Source organism: Ipomoea triloba, chromosome 8 (assembly GCF_003576645.1).
Source record: "Ipomoea triloba cultivar NCNSP0323 chromosome 8, ASM357664v1".
NCBI classification, from domain to species: Eukaryota; Viridiplantae; Streptophyta; class Magnoliopsida; order Solanales; family Convolvulaceae; genus Ipomoea; species Ipomoea triloba.
Genome location: NC_044923.1, coordinates 16,714,431 through 16,734,939, shown reverse-complemented (window position 1 = coordinate 16,734,939; position 20,509 = coordinate 16,714,431). Strand labels below are relative to the sequence as shown.

Genomic DNA, 20,509 nt, shown 5'->3' with positions numbered 1-20,509 from the left:
AATAATATATTATTAGAATTTATGGAATGTTTGTAAGGGTGTATTCAATTTAGAATTTTAATATGAAAAAGTTTTTAAAAGTCAATAAATATTTGTCCTACAAATATTTATACTCTTACAAAGTTGATGAAAATTTAAACATTTTTAGAAAAGTCTACAATAACTCTACAAAAGTCAATTGAATTCTATCACTTTAAAAGTCTTTGAAAGTCTTTAAAAGTATTGATTGAATACGGCAAATTATGCTGTGGACCCAGGTCCACCTTGCAAGGTGGACCTGGGTCCAAAACTACGTCGTTTTTGTCTCTTTTTTTTCTATTTTTTTTTATTTTTTAAATTAGTAAACATATTGCTGAATATAGAGTTGTCTAAAAATGTGTGAATGTAGAGGTTTCAAAGTGTGAATATAGAGTATAGAAATCGTGAATGTAGATTTATGATTGTGTGAATGTAGAGTTGCCCAGAAATGTGTGAATGTGGAGGTTTCAAATTGTGAATATGGAGTATAGAAATCATGAATGTAGAGTTATGCATGTGTGAATCTGTAATAGAGTTAAGAAGTTCTAACAACTTGTAGCCCTGTAATGTGTGAATGTGGAGTTCTCAAGTTGTGAATGTGGAGTATAGGACCTGTGAATATAGAGTTTTGAATGTGTAAATGCATAACAGTGGTAATATAGTTACTAAACATATAATCCTGTAATGTGTGGATGTGGAGTTTACAAATTGTGAATGTAGAGTATAGTGTATGTGAATGTAGACGCAGGTCCACCTTGCAAGGTGGACCTGGGTCCACGGCATAACAACCCGGCCTTTATTTGGTATACACATTGTGCAATTAAATTAATAGCCAATATCAAAATTAAAATAATTAAATTGAGTTAAAGCAGTTTGAGCCAGTATATTGGGCTTTATTCATAGGCCCATGAGTTTTGATTAAATGGCCCAATTGTTCAAAAAGAAGGCTTGATTCACCAGGATTTGGCAACCCAAGATTAAAGGCTATGAAAAGTCAATTTGGTAAATTGACTACAAAAACAATACACTATTCCATTTTAATTGTCTTGCTTAGTTAAACTAACACTTTTTTACTAATTTATTTTAATATTTCTTATACTTTAAATTTTTTTTTTAATACTACTTGTATCGTAGATTTTAAATATATAAAGTTTGTACAATAATACTAAACTAAATGTTATGGAGTACAAACAATTAAATTATAAGTAACTTGAATGAAACTTTGTTAATTAAAGCAGGCACATAAAATGAGGGCAAGTAATTCTGTGGACTCGGATCTAAAATGCCCAATATACATACTGAATGTTCACAACTAAAATTCAGTAGCTAAATTGTGATCGATCTACCTTACAAGGTGGACCTGGATCTGTGGTATAACTATTATAAAATGAGATTGAAAATATTAAATTTCTTTTTAAAAATGTAAATAAATTGCTGGATTAGGCTTACCATAATATGTTGTGTAATTTAAAAGATTATATGTTCATTTGGATTGTTTTGTTCACTTCTTTTTTTTTTTAAACCAATTAAATAATGCATCAATTAAACATGAGCTGATTGTTAATTTGTTATGTTGAAGCCATGGAACAAAACAAAGGAATTTCAAGTCTGCAATGAAAATTAAGAGACGCCATTCCTTTTGGATTTTCCTTGGGAATTTGGAGATGTTTATCATATAATATATAAATAATTAACGTATAGTGTAACTATCAATTTAGACTTTTAGTTTAAATGTAACATATCTTTCTAATTTGGTATTAAAAAAAATTCTGATAAAATAATCCAACTATTATCTTAGACTTTTAGTTGTGACAACACAACGCAAAAACACCTATCTAAGAGTTTTCATACATCAAGTATCATTGACTATCAAATTTATACATATTTTGGCCCGCTAAATGGCTAAAATAAGTTTAAATAAAAAATGTCAAATAAGTCATCAACTTTTGCAAGTTCTGCAATTGGATCATCGAACCTTGGAGATAATAATATGCCGCATCTGAGCCAGCTCCCATGCCTCTCGAAGCGAACACGGGTGGACCAAGATCATTAAACGAACGGAGAAAGACCCGGTGAATTTACCAAAAAAAATAATATGCCACATCATTTTTTTAATCTGAAACTTGGAGATAATATACAAAGAATGCTAATTACACAAAATTTTGATGTTAAATATTTTAATTGCACATTTGATGCTATACTTTAGAGCCACATGTTTGTAAGGCGTTTTGCCTAAGTATTAGAAGGCTACTTTTGGGCCTATGTATGAACAAAGTTTTGAGATGAAATAAAATGACTATGTTTGATCAAAAAATATATATATATTTTAATTGAACATATTTTTTGTTCGATGGAGCAATTACACAAACCAAAGTTCAATACCCTATTTGAGAGACAAATAAGTACAAATTTGATCATGAAAAACATTATTAGACAAAAATAAAAAGTTAATGACTAAAGTGATAAAATGGTAAAATCGTAAAATCGAGAGACGATTTCAATAATTTACCTTCCTCATTCAAAGGTTTGCTAACTATAACCTATTTTGTAATGATACACACATCATGTACATAATTTATTACCACTACTAAGTATTCCTGTATATATTAAAAAAAAATCAGATATTGTAAACCATTCCCACCTCTAATGTGGAAGCATGAGGTACACTTAAAGCATAGGTGGGTGGTCTACTATTTCTTCTCAAGAACTCATACCCAAAATTTATAACCATTTTTTTTACAAAGCTTGATCCTTGCTTGGCTTGCATATAGGAATGTCCAAGGATGTAAGCTATACCTGCCTCCCTAGCTTCCATCAGCTCCCGGAGCTCTGTGCGGGCGCTCTGGTCAATTTTCGGAGACTCAGGCACGACAAACCGCACTTTTTTTCTCGGTTTTAGTATCGGGGGCGACTTTATTTCTCGAAGCTCTGATGTTCCGGCCGAGGAGGAGTGGCCTTCGCCGTCTTCATAGACGTGCACGCCGCCTAAGTAGGTTGAAGGCGTTCCCATCACGGCCATTTCCTCGCGTTCTTGTGCCGAGTTTTCTTCAGCTGCTGCTGCTGTTGCTGTTGCTGCGCCATTCGATCCCGCCTTTCCTGTGCGGATGTATTCGGCTATGCTGCACACGAGATCGTTTTCGAAGCCAGAGTCGTCCTTGTGTGCATCCCGGTAACCGTACCTGACAATGCAGCGGTATATCCTGTATTCTCGGGGACCGATGTGCCCTACAAGGAACCGCTCCTCGTGTTTGACATGAGGAATCGGGACTGACTTGATGCAAAGGAAAACGAGGACCTGGTGGAATGCGGGGAGGTTGGTGACGAAATGGGAGAATATTGCCGGGATTCCCGACACGAGCTCGGTGTGTATCAGGCCAATGCCATTCACACGTACTATCCCGAGGCTAGGACCCAAGCTGAGTAGCCAATCAACCGAGACCTTGTTTTGGACATCGAACTCGTACTTTTTGAGGGATCCATAGTGCCAAACACACATGACTATCATGAAGATGAAAGCCATTACAATGGGCACCCATGCTCCTTCCAAAAATTTGATGAGAGATGCGGAGAAATATAAGGCTTCAATGGTCCCGAAGAAGAGCACAAAGCCAATCGCAAGGAAGACACTCTGGTGCCAACATAGAACGATAACTAGTGACATCAAACACGTTGTGACCAGCATAACTGTTATAACAGCCAAACCTGATGTAATGAAAACATAAAGATTTCAGACGAGAGCATTCAGTAATGAACTAACATCAGCATAAAAATGTATAATTACAAATGATGGTTTCCAGTCTTCAAATGTTACATGATTTTGATAAGTATTTTCTCAGATATTACTCGGTTCACTGCTTAAACGCAGTGTGTGCATGTGTAAGGTATGGGCTTAGAGTTGGAAGCCAGCTGCTAGATCCTAACCCGTCAAATAAAGTTCTTTTAAATAGCAATCGAACGATAGCAGGATGTTAGGATCAAACTCTTACCACTACGCCAAAAGCTATAGCTAATAGTGAAGGCGCAACTTTATTTTACTTAAACTGCCAAATTTTCGAGAGGCAGGGTGCTAGACTTGGCCCTTTAAGACTCTTCCCAACAATCCCCTAGCCAAGCACTAGGGTGCTGGACTTGGCCAAGCACTTACCATTACGCCAAAAGCTATATTTTGGGCAGAGGCCCGGTAAATGCCAAGTGTAGCACCCAATGGCTGGGAGATTATTGGGCGGAGGCCTGAAGGACCAAGCCAAACACCCTAGCTACCTCTCGAAAATGTGTGGCGGAATAAAGAAATAAAGTTGCGCCTTCACTATGAGCTAAGTTTTTTGGCGTAGTGGTAAGCGTTTGATCCTAACACTAAAGCTAGTAGTGAAAATGCAACTTTATTTCCGTATACTGCCACATTTTCGACAAGTAGAGTACTGGACTTGACCCTTCAGGCCTCTGCCCTACAGAGGACATTTATATTTATGACTAAAATCCACAAACTGCAAGTAGTTTCAAGTAAGCAAGCATGACTTTCAAAATGACTTGAACTTCAATTTTACGAGTTTTGGTTATTGCCATACCCGATGCATTGCCCAGGCGCTTAGTGTCTCTGAAACCAATCGTAACAGCCAAGCACAGCAGCATCAAGGTCCAATTGATCTCCGGAATGTAAATCTGCCCGTGAATTTTTGATGAAGTGTGTACTATTTTGACTCCCGGAAAGCATCCCAAGGAAGAACATTGTTTGATAATCGAAAAAGTTCCAGTGATTATGGCTTGGCTCCCCACAACAGCAGCCAGTATCGCTATCACCAGAACAGGCCATCTAACTTTCTCTGGACAAAGTTTTAGACAATTTTAATAAACCGAACTTGCCAAATCTATCTCGCAAAAAATGTAATGGCTGCAGATACATACCAGGTACAGAAACATAAAAGCCAATGTGATAGTCACTTTCAATAACGTGATGTTGTGACAGATAAGCCGCTTGCCCCATATATGCAAGGATCAATGACGGATAAACCAGGAACGTGAAAGCAATCTACAAAGACAACAGAAATCTTAGAGAAAGCTGCAGTTTTACTATGAATATCAAAATTTAAACTAGTTGTAAAAATCAACAACGTGAGAATCTTCAAATATAGTGATTCTGAAAGTTTATAACAACTAGGTACTGCCAAATATCTCCTAATATTTCCATCCTATTACTTAATATTCTTGTAAAACGGAGTACGAGAGAAGTGCCCATTCAAAGCCGTTCCAAAAAGGTCCAAAACTATACAATAGAAGAGTTAAAAAGCAACCGAGACTTTATCTAACTCTTTTGAAGTTATTATCACAAATATATACCTGTATTGATAACTGGGAGAAGTGCCCCAAATCAGCAAACATGGCTTCTGAACCTGAAAGATAGAAATTACTCCGTTAACTTTTTCTGTTAAATATTAACTTAATCAGAAAAAGTGTCAAGCATGTACGAGCCTGTAATGCATAGGAGAATCCCGCCCAAGGACATCCAGCCTCCTCTTTGAGTTTTCTTCAGGAATTTGTACATATAGTATGGAGACAACGCTTGGTACACATGCGGGTTCCAATGAATTATATTATATAAACCAATTGCACTGATACATACAAGCCATGTTATGACCACGGGAGCGAACAAAAACCCGACCCTATGAGTGCCATAGTGTTGAAGGGCAAACAATGCTATCAGTATGATACAAGCAACCGGAACCTCTATATCTGCAAATTTAATCAAATTTCGGGAATATGTTATCTTTCTTGATTGTAGAAAATAAGGTTAATAGTTATGATATGACATGTATCATATGAGACAATATTCTAATATTGTAAAGCCCCAAAAGTTGTTAATGTTGACCCAATACTAAACCAAGAATTGACGATACCTAATTAGTGATGGAGTTTCTAGAGCATAACTAGAGTTGCAAAATTAGTAAAGAAATTTTGTGTCCCTGGAGACTTTTTGGAGCTATGAATTCTTTCTAAAAAATTGGACTTGACAACCTCATCAACTTAATACATAATCGTTCTCGTGTGTTTTAGTTGTAATGACCTAAACCAATTCAACAACTGAAATTAATTCTTCCAAGAATAAACAAGTTGACTTCTTCCCACAAATTCCGGGTGCCAACTTTAGTTCTGATATATGTGTTGGGCCTCGGAGGCCGATGAAGGGCCAAGTCCAGCACCAGGTGACTAAGGGATTGTTAGGCGGAGGCCGGAAGGGCCAAGTCTAACACCCTGCCTCTCGAAAATGTGGTGATATAAGGAAATAAAGTTGCCCTTCGCTATTAGCTATAGCTTTTGGCATAGTGGTAAACACTTGATCTAACAAAATGTGATCAACTTTAATTTTTCCATGACTATTCAAAGGGATATTACCAGAAAAAGCGTCAGACTGAAGATTGAATAGTGGAAATTTCAAGGAATGAAATTTAACAAAAAAGCAACTATTTTTGACTTCTAGTATAAACCTATTATGAATTATGAAACAAGTGAGAAATAAATTCTAATTCTTAAGCTCTGCTGGTTGAATGAAATTTAACAAAAAAGCAACTATTTTTGACTTCTAGTATAAACCTATTATGAATTATGAAACAAGTGATAAATAAATTCCCATTCTTAAGCTCTGCTGGTTCAGTTGATGCAAAACACGAGTGAGAATAATCTTACATTTGTTATGCTCTTTAGAGACAGCGAGCTCTAGACCCGAAACTGCTGAAAAAACTGCACAAAGGACCAAAGAAACAATGCAAATTAAGAATCAAAAGGGCAGAAAAGCCACAAATTTGATGCAAGAAATCATAAAACTGCTGAAAAAACTGCAGAAAGGACCAAAGAAACAATGCAAATTAAGAATCAAAAGGGCAGAAAAGCCACAAATTTGATGCAAGAAATCAGGCCATACCAGAGATAGCGGGCGAAAGAATACCGTCCCCTATGACCATACAAGCCCCAATTAAGGCCAACACAAGCAGAAATCTCTGCAACACCCTATGCCTCTCCAGAGTAGATTTCAACCTTGCCCCAACAGTAGTGGGTGCAGGAGAAACTATGTCCTTCTTATAAAAAGACAATTCCTCATCTTCTAACTGGCAACTGGGCAATGAGTTCACCCTGGCATGTCTACAAAGGAGAGAATACAAGGCAAATGTTCCCCCTTCACCATTATCATCAGCCTTAAGCACAATGAACACATATTTTAGGAGAGGGACCAAAGTCAATGTCCAGAAGATAAAGGATAGAACCCCATAGATTTCTTCATTGGTCTCTGAATGCTTAATATCCTCAGCAAAAGTACTCTTGTACACATACAATGGGGAGGTACTCAAATCCCCATACACAACACCCAAACTCTGATATGCCAATGTCAAAACTGTCCTCCAAGATTGTCTCTGAAACCCCAAAAATCCACCCACCATATCAATGAAAATACCAAAAATAGAAGGGCAGGCAAGAATTTTTATTTCTTAAAACATAGAAAAAAAAAGAAAAAGGTCTCACCTTTGAACTATTCTGGCGAAACCCAGTCTCCAGATCCATAGCAAATCCTCTCAAAACTGCAAGAAAACCATTTCCACACCAAATTCAACAACTTCAAAGCTGACCCATCTGATGATACTACCCACCCCAGAAAAGAACTTTCAAGAAAAACACACTCTGACGCAGAGCACAAAGCCAAGGGGAGAGAAATTTTTATATTCTTATACACAAAAACAAGATAAAATAATAGCAGTTGTGCAAATAGCAGTTGAACAACCTCCTCTGGGGAAAACCAAACACCAAAAGCCACAATTTTTTGCAGTAAAAAACTTTAAGGGAAGCCAGTTGGAGAATCGGGGCATAAGATTAGAGAATATTTCCCATATGACAGTGAGAGAAAGACATCACAATCTTTTACTGCTTTCAAATTTTATTTAATTTTCTTTTTCTTGCCTTGATTGCAGCAGATATAAGAAAGTGAGATACGGGTGTGCAGTCTGAAGTTATGCTTTCACGTTTCGTTTTCAATTGCTGTTTTTGTTTTTTTTTTTTTAATTATTTTTTTCTTTTTCCTATTGGATTACGTTTGGGTTCATGTTTTCTCCCTCTTGAAAATAAGCTTACTTGTCTGAGATGAGATGATAATATGATATGATATCACACTTGCCTGCACAGGTAAAAATGGGGACTTGCTTTTTCATGGCCAAATCACTTTTTACCTATAACTTTTTGGGGGTTAATTTCACTTTTACTATCTCAAATTTTATTTTATTTTTTCTATTTTTTGAGTTTATTAAATTTTGTTTCAAACTATTTAAAATAGGTTAATATTAGATTTTATAATTTTAAAAAGAGAAAATTACAGTTTTCGTTCCAAAGTTATAGAGTAATTGTAGAATTTGTCCTTGAGTGTTGGCCATGCTTACTTTTTGCCCCTAAGTTATCCTTGCACATATCGTAACTCATATTTCTATAAGCTACGGTATTACATTCTTTGATATTTATGATATTTGAGGATATTAGAAAAAGTAGCCGGAACCCTAGGTAATTTGTAATTATAAATTACCAATCGGCTTCTGGGTTTCAATGCTTCAAAATAACATGTTTATGAGTTTAATTGTAACTTTTGAAAGTTTAAGGATCTAATTGATTTTTTTAGTAAAGTTCATGGACCTATTTGACCCCCTTTTTTTTTTCCCTATTTTTCCACTTTTCTAGTTCTTTTACCCAATTTTTAGCTCTTGAAAATATTATTATAACAAAAAGAAAAAAGTAAATTTTCAAAATAATGGGTTTTAAAATTTTAGTTAAAGATAAAAACAATTTAAAAGCTTTTGAGAGAGAGAGAGAGACAACTAGAAGAGTTTCTTGAATAGTAAATGCATTAATAAAGATCCATCCGCGGATCAGTTTTAGGTGATGTATTAATTAAATTATATACACTGAAGTTTTTGGATTTAATTTAATTGGAATTATATTTGGAAATAAATAGCAAATTAAATGATGAATTGCATCTGGTCTTTGTCTTTCTTCATTTGTGGATAAGTTTAATTGCAAAAATGGAAAAAACTTTAATCAATATATACAAAGTTATTTATATATTGGATATATGCAAACAAAATAATGAACAAGCTTATGTGGATTATTTTTTTGGTGATATACTAATCTTGTATATTGAATAAATTCTAATGAAAAAGTTTATATGAGCATAAAATTACGCACATAAATGTAAAATGGCTTATAAATAAAGGCATAACTATATCGTATTATTATTTTAAATTACTTTTACAGTTTATTGTTATTGTTGTTATTATTTTTAATTATTTTAACTATTCATTTTTTTATTTAATTATTAATAATGTTATAATTATAAAGAAATACTCGGTAGTTAATAATTCAATATTAAAAACATAAATTTAAATAAAAATAGAATAAACTCAATCGATGAATTATTACTCTATCTAGTTTTCCCTCTTTATTTATATGTAAAGTGGTGGTTTTAATACACCATTAACCGTGCACTTTGGCACGCCCAAAAGGGGTGTTCAAGTGGGTCAAGAGTTTGATTCTTGTACACCCACTCAATCGAGTCTGTTACAAAAGGTATTCCTACTGCAATTTACCTCTTCTATGCGGTGTGCTGGTTTTTACATATGAGTGATGTTTACCTAGTGCATGCTAAAAAAAATAGTGCAGTTTGAAATTTTAAGTTATTGAAAAACACCTTGTTTATTTAACTTTTTTTTTTACTACTACTGGCTCTGACTCTGTTACAATGTTTTATAGAATGTTTTTAAATTTCTTCCACTAATCATTATACATACACTACTCTTACACGATGATCATAGGGAACTTGGAAGCTGTTGGAGCTAGACCAAAATTAGCTACACTGCCGACCTCAATAGTTAATTAATATAAGGGGATAAAATGAAAAAAAAAAAAAAAAAAAAAAAAAGAAGGGATCACGATGTCCTTAAATAATTTGAAACTTCAAAGTGCATTGTTAATGGTGGGTTAAAATTACCAATTTACACATAATTAAAAGGAAAAACTAGATAGGGTAATATCCAGTTGACTGGGTTTACAATATGAGTATAGACAATGAACTAAAATTATTATTTTCTCAAAATTAAATAAATATAAACATTACAATAGCCAACAACTATTAATGATAAATTAGAATTCTAAAATGAAAATGTAATAAGTTGATAATAAACTACTCAATGTAGCTTTTAAATTTCAGCTTATTGGCATCTAGGGGTGGAAATAGGCCGGGTTGTGCTGAGCCGAGCCTAACTTTAGAAAATGAGGCATGGGTCGGCTACGAAAATTTAAAACCTAGGCCTAGGCCTGAGCCTGTATGTAGGCTTTTTGTTAGGCAAAGCCTGAGCCTACAATTGGCATGAAGCCTTTTTAAAAGCCTGTTTAGTATTTAGAACATTAAAAATGCTTCAAAGTAAGTACTACTTTAAGCCTATTTAAAGCATACATATTAAGACTTTTTAAAAACTTTAATAAGTATATATAAATAATTTAAGAAATATACTTTATACAAAACTAATACATAATTACATAAGTATATCACCACAATGCAAGCATAATAGCATTAAAATATAAAATAAAATAAAACAATTCACAACTTTAGCATGCTCGTTAATTTGCTTAGAAATAAATTCAATTGTATTATTATTTGTTATCGTATATAATATCATAAATAATTAACAATCAACTCACATAATTAAGTTGTGGCATTTCATTAAATATTATGACAGTAAGAACAGTTAATAAAAAAAATTAAACAATATATTTTAAATATATTGAAATTTTGGGGTGGAGGGTTAGAGTTTGATAATTATATATACTTGGGGTTATATTTTGTAAATATAAAAATATATATTAGGTATAAAATAGAATATATATATATATATATATAGGCCAGGCCTCTAGACCTGAAGGCCGAGCTTGGTATATATAGGCCTAGGCGACCTGTTTAGTTTAACAGGCTTTGAAATTGGTTCAAGCCTGGCCTTTTTACTAAACGAGCTAGGCCTTAATTAGGCCTGGACATAGGCCCATACAAAGGGGCCTGGCCTATTCCAAGGTCAATCCACGAAGAACACAATTAATTGTTGTCTTAAATAACCAATTTTGTTGATAAGAGGAAAACAAAAATAAAAGAAATTCACTTAATAAAAAAAAGAATATTTAAGAGTTTAAAGCAAAGAAAATTTCCAATTGATAAAAGACTAGGGATTTGGGTTCACTTATTATAAAATAACTAACTCTCCTAAGTACTGATTATGCGATTATAGTGATGATTGTTCCATATATATCTTAATACTCCGTTGAGCTACTAGGTTGTATCCAATTAACTGTGATCATCCGTCGATATCTCACCAGCATCAATTGAACCCATTAAGCAACAATCAAGTTTCACCACAAATACCTAAATCTATGTCTAGTTTAGGTCAATTTTGTTTATCTTACGATATCCAGGTTCATAATTCACCTGTTAGTTCTTCTTATAAACCTTAATAATAGAAATATCCAAAATCAAAATTTACCTCTCCTATTGATTCCAAATAATAATAATAATATGGAAATGGTAGCAGAAACGCTCTCTGAGGAAGTCTCGCCGGCGGCGACCCAACGGTCGCCAGAGGACCAAGATCTATTGGAATGGAGTACAAAGAAATCGAAAAGGGGAAGAGAATACACATCATCGTCATCTTCGACGGCTCGCCTCGAAGAACAGATTCAAGAAACGCCAATGGCAGCAGATGCGGCAACTCTGGACTCGACCCATTGGAGAACCCCATTGGCGACACCCCACAATGCATGGGCGAATAAAGGCTTCCAACCCCAAGAGGAGGAAATAGCTTCGGAGGACGACACCATGGAAGACAATAATTTCAAATCAGACTACCCAATAATCCAAGTGACTAAAGCGGAGAAGGAAAGGCTTCGGCGACCATGGCGCCGGTCACTGATAATCATAGTCTTGGGAAGAACAGTGAATTACACCTATCTACAACAAAGGCTACAGCGCATGTGGAAGCCGGAAGGCGTGTTCGACCTAATCGCCATTAGCGATGACTACTACATAGCAAGATTTGAATCGCTCAAAGACTACGAATTTGCCAAATTCGAGGGGCCGTGGATGATTCTTGATCACTACCTAGTCGTCCAAGAATGGGAACCAAACTTTAGCCCATGGATGAACAAAACTGAAAAGGTTCTGGTATGGGTAAGGTTTCCTAAATTGCCTATTGAATACTTTGAAGATGATTTCTTGATGAAGATTGGCCTCTCGATTGGTCGCCCTATGAAAATTGAAAACACAACTAGCTTGACTTCGAAAGGCAAATTCGCAAGAATGTGTATTCAGTTAGATATTACTAAGCCCCTGCTGTCTAAATTTGTGCTAAACATGGAGGAATGGCCAATTGAGTATGAGGGGATCCATTTGGTGTGTTTCAAATGTGGTAAATATGGCCATCGCCATGAGAAATGTGGCCAGGAGGAGGCGAATGCTGCAGAACAGGACCTTAATCAGACGGAATGTAATACCCAAGCTGCGGTCAGGACGAGGTTTCCTGGGCAGTGGAGCTCTGAAAAGTATGGAACATGGATGCTGGTATCTCGAAAAGAAAGAAGGTATCGTAATAGGAGGACGAACCCACCGTTGGTGGACCCGTCGTTCAACAACAGACAAGATGTACGAAGGAATCTCGGCCCGGAAGAACTGGGGACCCAATCTCGATTTACCGCCCTTGAAAATCTTGATGAGGAGCTGGGTCAAGACCAAGAGATGGCGGGAGCAATGTCCCCGCAACAGCCGGAGAATACTCTGCCCAGAATCAGAACGAATGATCTGAACAAACCGAGGAGTCCATTACAAAGAGAGGCTAGCACACACCAAGAACGAAGAGGCTCTGATCAAGGGGATCAGAATCAATCTGCCTACTATAAGGGTTATCAGAATGCTGAGCGCAGTGACTACCACCAAGCTTACCGTGGTGGCCATCACAATAATAACCGGGACGGCTACCAGAACTTTCGTGGGGGTTACCAAGCCACCACTCGTGGTGGTTCCCAGGGGGCATACCGAGGCGGCCACCAAGTCACCAATTACGCCAGCCGAGGGCAAAATAGAAGGGGTGGCATTCCTAATCGGGCAGCAGCTGAGGCTGAGCACACTGTGGTCCGAGGATCGAACCGCGGTAAAAATATAACCAGTACGGTGGTTAATCACGCATATGGTCAACCAAATTACTCTGCTATGACTGAGTTTGAAAACTCCCCTAAAGAGCACCCCCCAGATCGGGGTGATGCTGGTGGTGAGGACTTTAATTTTCCGGATATTGCTATGGAGGATGGTGATGGTCTGGGTATTCTTGGCGGTGCTGTGGCGGATGGTCACCTGCGCCCGTGAGGCGCGTTTGTCCTCGTTCTTTCTCATGTTGTGTCTAATTTGGAACTGTCAGGGCGCGGCTTCTAGGTCTTTTAAGCGTGCCCTGTGTCATTTGATTTCGATTCATAAACCTTCAGTAGTTTGTTTACTGGAACCAAAAGTTTCTGGCAGTCAAGCTAACTCAATTTGCTCAAGTATTGGTTATGACGAGTGGGTAAGGGTAGAAGCAGTGGGCTTCTCCGGTGGCATCTGGATCCTATGGAAAAATTCTCTTAACATTGAGATAATTGACACTCACCCCCAATTTATCACCTTGCAGGTGTATCTAGAGGAAACAGGCTGGTGGAGGCTCTCAATCATCTATGGGAGCCCGATTCTGTATCTGAGGAGAAGATTATTCACTGATCTAACTTGTGCTAACTCTAACTCTCAGGGGCTATGGCTTATGGCAGGTGATTTCAACTCAATTACATCGCAGGAGGAAGTCAACAACCCGGAGAGTTTCTCATTGGCAAGATGCACGAACTTTAATGATTGGTTGTTTCGAGAAGGACTTATTGATCTTGGATATATGGGAACTCAGTTCACTTGGATGAGAGGGACGAATCCGACAACTTTTAAAGCTGCCAGGCTCGACCGGGCACTCGGGAACGTTGAGTGGAAGCTTCGTTTTCCAGACACATTGGTGGAGCACCTCCCCATGATTTGTTCTGACCACACACCCCTTCTGATCACCACTACTCCATCACCAGAGTCTCTCAAGAACAAAACATTCAGGTTCAACATGGCATGGGTTACGGATCCTAGTTTCTTAGCAGTGGTGCACCAGAACTGGAAGAGAGATGGCAGTCTGGAGGACAATAAAAACAATGTAGCTAAGGCATTGACAGTCTGGAACACTAACACATTCGGGAATGTTTTTAAGAAGAAGAAGAGACTGTTGAACAGAATTGGTGGAGTACAGAAAATTCTCGCAAATAGCGTGAGACCAGAGTTGATCAGATTGGATCGGAAATTGCGCTTAGAGTTGGAGGAAGTATTATACCAAGAGGAACTGATTTGGTACCAGCGATCCAGGGAAGAGTGGATCACGTCAGGGGATCGAAACACAAGATTCTACCACATTGCGACTTCGATTAAGAATGGTCACAATAAAATCAAAATGTTAAAGGACGATGATGGCAACTGGATAACAGAGGAAAACAATGTTAGGAATCATGTTAGGAGCTACTTTGCTAGGCTGTTTACTGATGAGTCGTCAACCGACAATCTTACTTTGCTAACCGGCAAATTTCCAAGGCTAACGGATGAGGACTGGGAATCGGTTAATGCACCATTCAACCAAGAAGAGATTAAAGTCGCTTTATTTGATATGGCACCATGTAAGGCCCCAGGCCCTGATAGATACACAGCAGGTTTCTTCCAAAAAACATGGAACATCACTGGTGACTGTTTGGTACGAACTGCCCAAGAGTTTTTTGTAAGCGGTAAACTCCCCCCAGGTTCGAACGACACCTTGATCTCTTTAATACCCAAAGTGACAACCCCAGATTCAGTAAAACAAATTCGTCCTATTGGCTTATGTAATACCTCATACAAGCTGCTAACAAAAGCTATGGCATCAAGATTGAGAGGTATAGCTATGAAACTGATCGGCCAGCACCAGACTAGCTTTGTGCCAGGCAGATTAATTACAGACAACATCTTGGTCTACCAAGAAGTCTTGCATTCTATGAGAACCAAGCAAGGATCTAAAGGCTGGATGGTGGTTAAGTTGGATTTAGAAAAGGCTTATGATAGGCTTTCATGGAAGTTTCTTGAAGACACACTGAAGGAAATTGGCTTCAACCAGAGCTGGATTAGAAATATATTAGAATGTGTCACCACACCCCGGCTAGGAATCATGTGGAATGGACAAAGATTAGAGTGGCTTAAACCAGGACGAGGACTAAGACAGGGAGACTCTATATCCCCCTTTCTTTTTGTACTTTGCATAGAGAGACTAAGTCACATTATCAATGAGTCTTTAGAACACAACAAATGGAAAGGAATTAAGATTTGTAGGAATGGCCCTCATATTTCTCATCTCTTTTTTGCAGACGACTTGATTCTATTCGGTGAGGCAACTATCGAACAGGCCATGGAGATGAAGAACTGTTTAGAAATCTTCTATGCACACTCGAGACAGAAAGTCAGCCTCCACAAGTCATCAGTGTTCTTCTCCAGGAACACGAACCCATCCATACAGGAGGATATTAGTGAGGCACTAGGAGTACCAAGAGTTACAGACATGGGCAAGTATCTTGGTGTACCATCCTTGCATGGGAGACTAAATAAGGATACGTTCACTGGGATTATAGAAAGGATTAGACCAAAGCTGGCAGGCTGGAAGTCTAAATCTCTCTCATTTGCTGGTAGGTATACTCTGGCGCAATCAGTATTATCAACAATACCATATTATACAATGCAAATGACCCTGCTGCCTACCGGGGTGATTCTAGCCATCGAGAAAATCATCCGCAACTTTTTATGGGGGAGTAAAGATAGCGAAAGGAAGTGCCACTTAGTCAAATGGGATGTGATCACCAAAAGTAAGGCTCAGGGAGGCCTGGGCATTCGCAAGCTGGAACCGATGAACCGGGCTTTTCTTGCTAAGCTTGGATGGCGTCTCGTTCAGAATGAAGACTGTTTCTGGACTAGGATTTTCAAAGCGAAGTATTCAATTGCATCGACGGACTGCACTACGTGGAAACCAAAGACGAACATGTCTAACGCTTGGAGAGGTATTCTTAAAGCGGTGCCTGTTCTACAGAATGGAATTAGGAAGTCAGTAAGAAACGGCAGAGGCACGTTATTCTGGAAAGATCTATGGCTGGGTAACAGGCCCTTGTACCAAGAAGCCATTACCACTGTACCTTCAACAGAGCTTGATAAAACGGTCTCCAGTTACTGGGATGCAAACAGGGGTTGGCTTTGGGAAACATTAAATTCGCTACTCCCAGAAGAGAGTCTCAACAGACTAGCAGCGTGCGTCCTGCACAATGAGCACAACATGGCGGACATCACGGGATGGAGATTGGAGTCTTCTGGCCTCTACTCGGTCAGTTCAGCATACGATAACGCTATTGGAGATGATAATTCATTAGAAGCAGCGAAATGGAACAGTATCTGGAAGCTAAAACTCCCCAACCGCATAAGGACATTTCTGTGGCTAGTAAAACACAATAGAGTTATGACTATTGAGAATAGAGTCAAGCGCGGAATGGCAAACTCGAATAGATGCTGGCAGTGCACAAATAGGGTGGAAAATGTAAAACATGTAGTGCGCCTTTGCCCACTAGCGGATGCAGTTTGGAAAAGAATTCTCCCAGACTTCTCTGAGAAGACCAGGGCGTTCCCTTTCGCTAAATGGTTAGAGGAAGGAATTGCCAACAAAGGTAATGGCAGACATCCACTCAATATGAGTACTATGTTCGCAACTACGATGTGGTGGATTTGGAAATGGAGGAACGAGGCCATTTTCAAGAATGAGCTGAGACCCCTCCATTCCAAAATAATCTGGATTAGGACTCAAGGTTGATGAAATTAGTAAGGCTTTTGCAAAAGCCAATCTCCCTGGTGATACTATGGGTACAAGAAGTTGGCAGAGTTTGTCTTGGACTAAGCCTCATGCTGGGTTTGTTAAAGTTAACGTGGATGGCTCTGTCGAGAGGAATACCTCCAGAGCCAGTTGCGGGGGAGTGATACGGGATGAAACAGGCACTTGGAAGCAAGGATTTGTATATAATATTGGTAACTGCTCTCCACTTGAAGCTGAGGCATGGGCTCTACTCAAAGGATTGCAACTGGCTATCCACATGGGTCTCAACAGAGTGGTTTTTGAAACTGACTCCAGCGACATCACGAACTTTTTGAACTCCTCAAGGCCACCAACAATCGCAGCCCACAATATTCTTGAGGCCTGCAAAAGAGAGCTGCGAAATATCGAAGCATGGCAGATTGTAAACATTGTAAGGGAACAGAATCAGGTTGCCGACTCTCTAGCCAGACATGCCAAGGATTTCCCGAGAGGGATGATTATCCTCTCGGATCCGCCGAAGGAAATCTTAGGACTCCTTGATGGCGATAGTTGTGGCCTCCCATCGTGGCGTGATGTCTGTTTTACCAACTAATCTGTATTCTTGGGTAACCCCCTCCGAATGAAATAAAAAAAATCACACAATCCACAACTAAAATATACAAGATAAATATAATCAAGTTCAATTATTTAATTAAAGTTAGAAATATCAACACATGAAGAATAGTCAATTAATCTAATCCAAGGCTAATTCAAATCCCTAATTAAAACTTCTAGCCAATAATCATAATTCAAATTAACACTGTAAAGAATAAAAATGTCACTGAGCTACAGAGTATTTTTCAGTGGAAGCGAAGAGAAAGAATTCAACCGCTAAAGAAGAATTTCAAACCTGTGCGTTGAACGATAGCTTGCGTGAATTCTTCTCTGCTACGCAAATCCCCTAAATTCCCTTCTCTACCATTCCTCTTCGTCCGCCGTAGTCCCGTACCCAGTGAACCGAAAACAACAATTAATTTTTCCTTTTTTTTCTTCCTCACTTCCTGTCGTCCCAAAAACAACCACAAACTGCAATTGATTTTCCTTTCTTTTCGTTTGGGTTCACCTATTAGAAAATTAACTAGCTCTCCTAAGTACTGATTCGCGCGATTATAGTGATAATTGTTCCATATATATCTTAATACTCAGTCGAGCTACTAGGATGTATCCAATTAACTGTGATCATCCGTTGAGACTCCGTCGAGCTTGAACCCACTAAGCAACAATCAAATTTCACCACAAATACCTAAATCTATATCTAGTTTAGATCAATTGTGTTTATCTTACGAGGTCCAGGTTCATAATTCACCTGTCAGTTCTTCTTATAAACCTTAACAATGAGAAATATGCAATGGCGAGTCACACAATTCACAACTAAAATACATAAGATAAATATAATCAAGGTCAATTATTTAATTGAAATTGAAAGAATCAAACCTAGGGAGTAGTCAATTAATCTAATCTAAGGCTAATCCAAATCCCTAATTAAAAGTTCTAGCCAATAATCATAATTAAATATATAGATTGTTCAAGAAATTTTGACACATCGAAATGAAAATACTAATCTAGGAATTTAACCAAATAACTGATAAAATAAGATAAAGAGAATGATACGAAGAAAAGTAATCCAAGCCTAAGGAGACAGGTGCGATTGAAGCTCAAAATTCCGCTGCAATTTTTCCTTCTTAGTCAGCTTCCTTGTTCTTGTTGCATCGTCTTCTTTTTCTCCGTGCCTTCCTCGTTCGTCTCTCCCACTAAAAGGAATCCCCAAAAACCAAATTAAAATTCCTTTCTTTTTTCCTTTCTGCCTCTATTCTCCCGTACAACCACAAAATTAATTCCTTTTTTTCCCTTTAGTTTGTTGCAAACTTGCAGTTTTGCGCAAGTCCATCAAAGACAAATAAAATAAAATAGAATAAAGTTAAATTCAACATAATTATAACCTAATGACACAACTTAACTAAACTTAATTATTAAAACACTTATTTAAAACTACATGTATAAAACTATCAAATAATTTTAATACTATAGCTAAAATAAAACTCCTATTCATATTAATAAAAATGCAACATTAGTCCACTATTTATTAAAACCAATCTAAACTAGTAACTTATAAATAAATATAATATTTATAATAAGATCAGCACTAAAACTTAATTTATTTATACAAATCAAGTGTGAATTTGACTCCTGTCACGAACATTGATAATTTGAGTTGGATGAACATTGGGGACTCTTTATGCGTAGAATTGTATAGTTTAGTGTTGATTTTTGAAACTAGATTGACTTAACTTACTTTCGGGATGTGAATTTTTTTTTGAAGGTTTTAATGCATACTATTGTCAACAAGTGTGTTGGAAAATTCAATAATGTCGCCACAAGTATCAGGATGTAGAAAAAATTCCTAAATTCCCACCAAAATATTTCCGACTTACTAGTTTTTTTGAAAATCTTTTAATTATTTTAAAAAAATTGTTTATAAATATTGGTACGTCAAAATTTTCTATAATATTTTTTTTTCTTGACGTAAAGGTACATAAAAAAATTTCATGTCATTTTCGACATATCTAGATGTATGTAAAAAAAAAAAATCAATATTGGAAATACATTAAAAATGTGTTGAAAAATTGTTGTAGGTCATGCTATGTCCAAAAGGCAGTTTAAAAGTATGTATGTTCTTTCTATAGTACGAGTCATATTAGCCGAACAATAATAGGTCAAAGTTTTATTATATTTAAAATGTCACACCTAAATTGAACAAATATTGCAATTAAATATTCTAACGAAAGAAGAAAGAAAAAAAAAAGATGCAATAAAGCTCCTATATAAACAAAAAATGTAATTGAGTCCTTATGTTACATTTTCAACATGTTAACCAATTTATTGTTGATTTGGTGTTAATTATACTTCTACATGCACCTCTTTTTAATGTAGCAGTGACTTGCCCTAATGAGTTTAACAATTTTAAACAAATAATTAAAAAATAAAAACTTAAAAACAATATTTTTTGTGAGGAATATAATGCACCCATTTACCACTTTTGCCTAAGTTTGAGATGGTGGTGCCTGTTGATTTTATGGTCACGGGGTAGCTGAAAGTCGGGCCAATACAATAGTAAAACAAGAGGAAAAATAATGGAAGAGAATTTTGACAGAGTAATTGTAAGATAATTAATTTCATAACCCGTTTCAATGTGCCCATAGGGGTATTTACACAAGATTTGCATGCATTAGAAAAGAAATAAGGAAAATTAACAAATTTGAATGTAGGAAAACCTTTCAATCTGCCATACTACTTGCCTAGTGTCAAATAAGAAAATCTCGCGTCAAATCTGAGAGAATCTCTAAAAGATCTTCATTTGGTTGTCTCTGAGTATTGCACCCAGTCCGGCGCCACAACCCGACTGCCAATACCTAGTAGGCAGCAAAAACGCTAGGCTCTGCTTGTCTTCGGGGCAGCATGGTCGAGCCGCG

At 37.1% G+C, this 20,509-nt stretch overlaps 2 protein-coding genes across 2 annotated transcripts in view; one reads left to right on the top strand and one right to left on the bottom strand.

Annotated features, from left to right (window-relative positions):
- Positions 1-2,489: 2,489 nt before the first annotated feature.
- On the bottom strand, positions 2,490-7,990 carry LOC116027343 (potassium transporter 6-like). The gene is made up of 9 exons (XM_031268904.1): positions 7,784-7,990; positions 7,528-7,583; positions 6,932-7,418; positions 6,697-6,750; positions 5,485-5,745; positions 5,353-5,405; positions 4,921-5,044; positions 4,584-4,838; positions 2,490-3,720 (listed from the first exon to the last, which is right to left on the bottom strand). Exons 1-9 carry the CDS (start codon positions 7,866-7,868, stop codon positions 2,636-2,638), a joined length of 2,460 nt encoding a protein of 819 aa, XP_031124764.1. The 5' UTR covers positions 7,869-7,990; the 3' UTR covers positions 2,490-2,635.
- Positions 7,991-13,466: 5,476 nt separating this feature from the next.
- Positions 13,467-20,509, top strand: part of LOC116027039 — a 34,306-nt gene continuing 27,263 nt past the window's right edge. Inside the window, exons 1-2 of the mRNA XM_031268465.1 lie at positions 13,467-16,857; positions 16,988-17,574. Coding sequence (XP_031124325.1) covers positions 13,467-16,857; positions 16,988-17,574 — 3,978 coding nt within the window. The remainder of the gene's footprint in view (positions 16,858-16,987; positions 17,575-20,509) is intronic.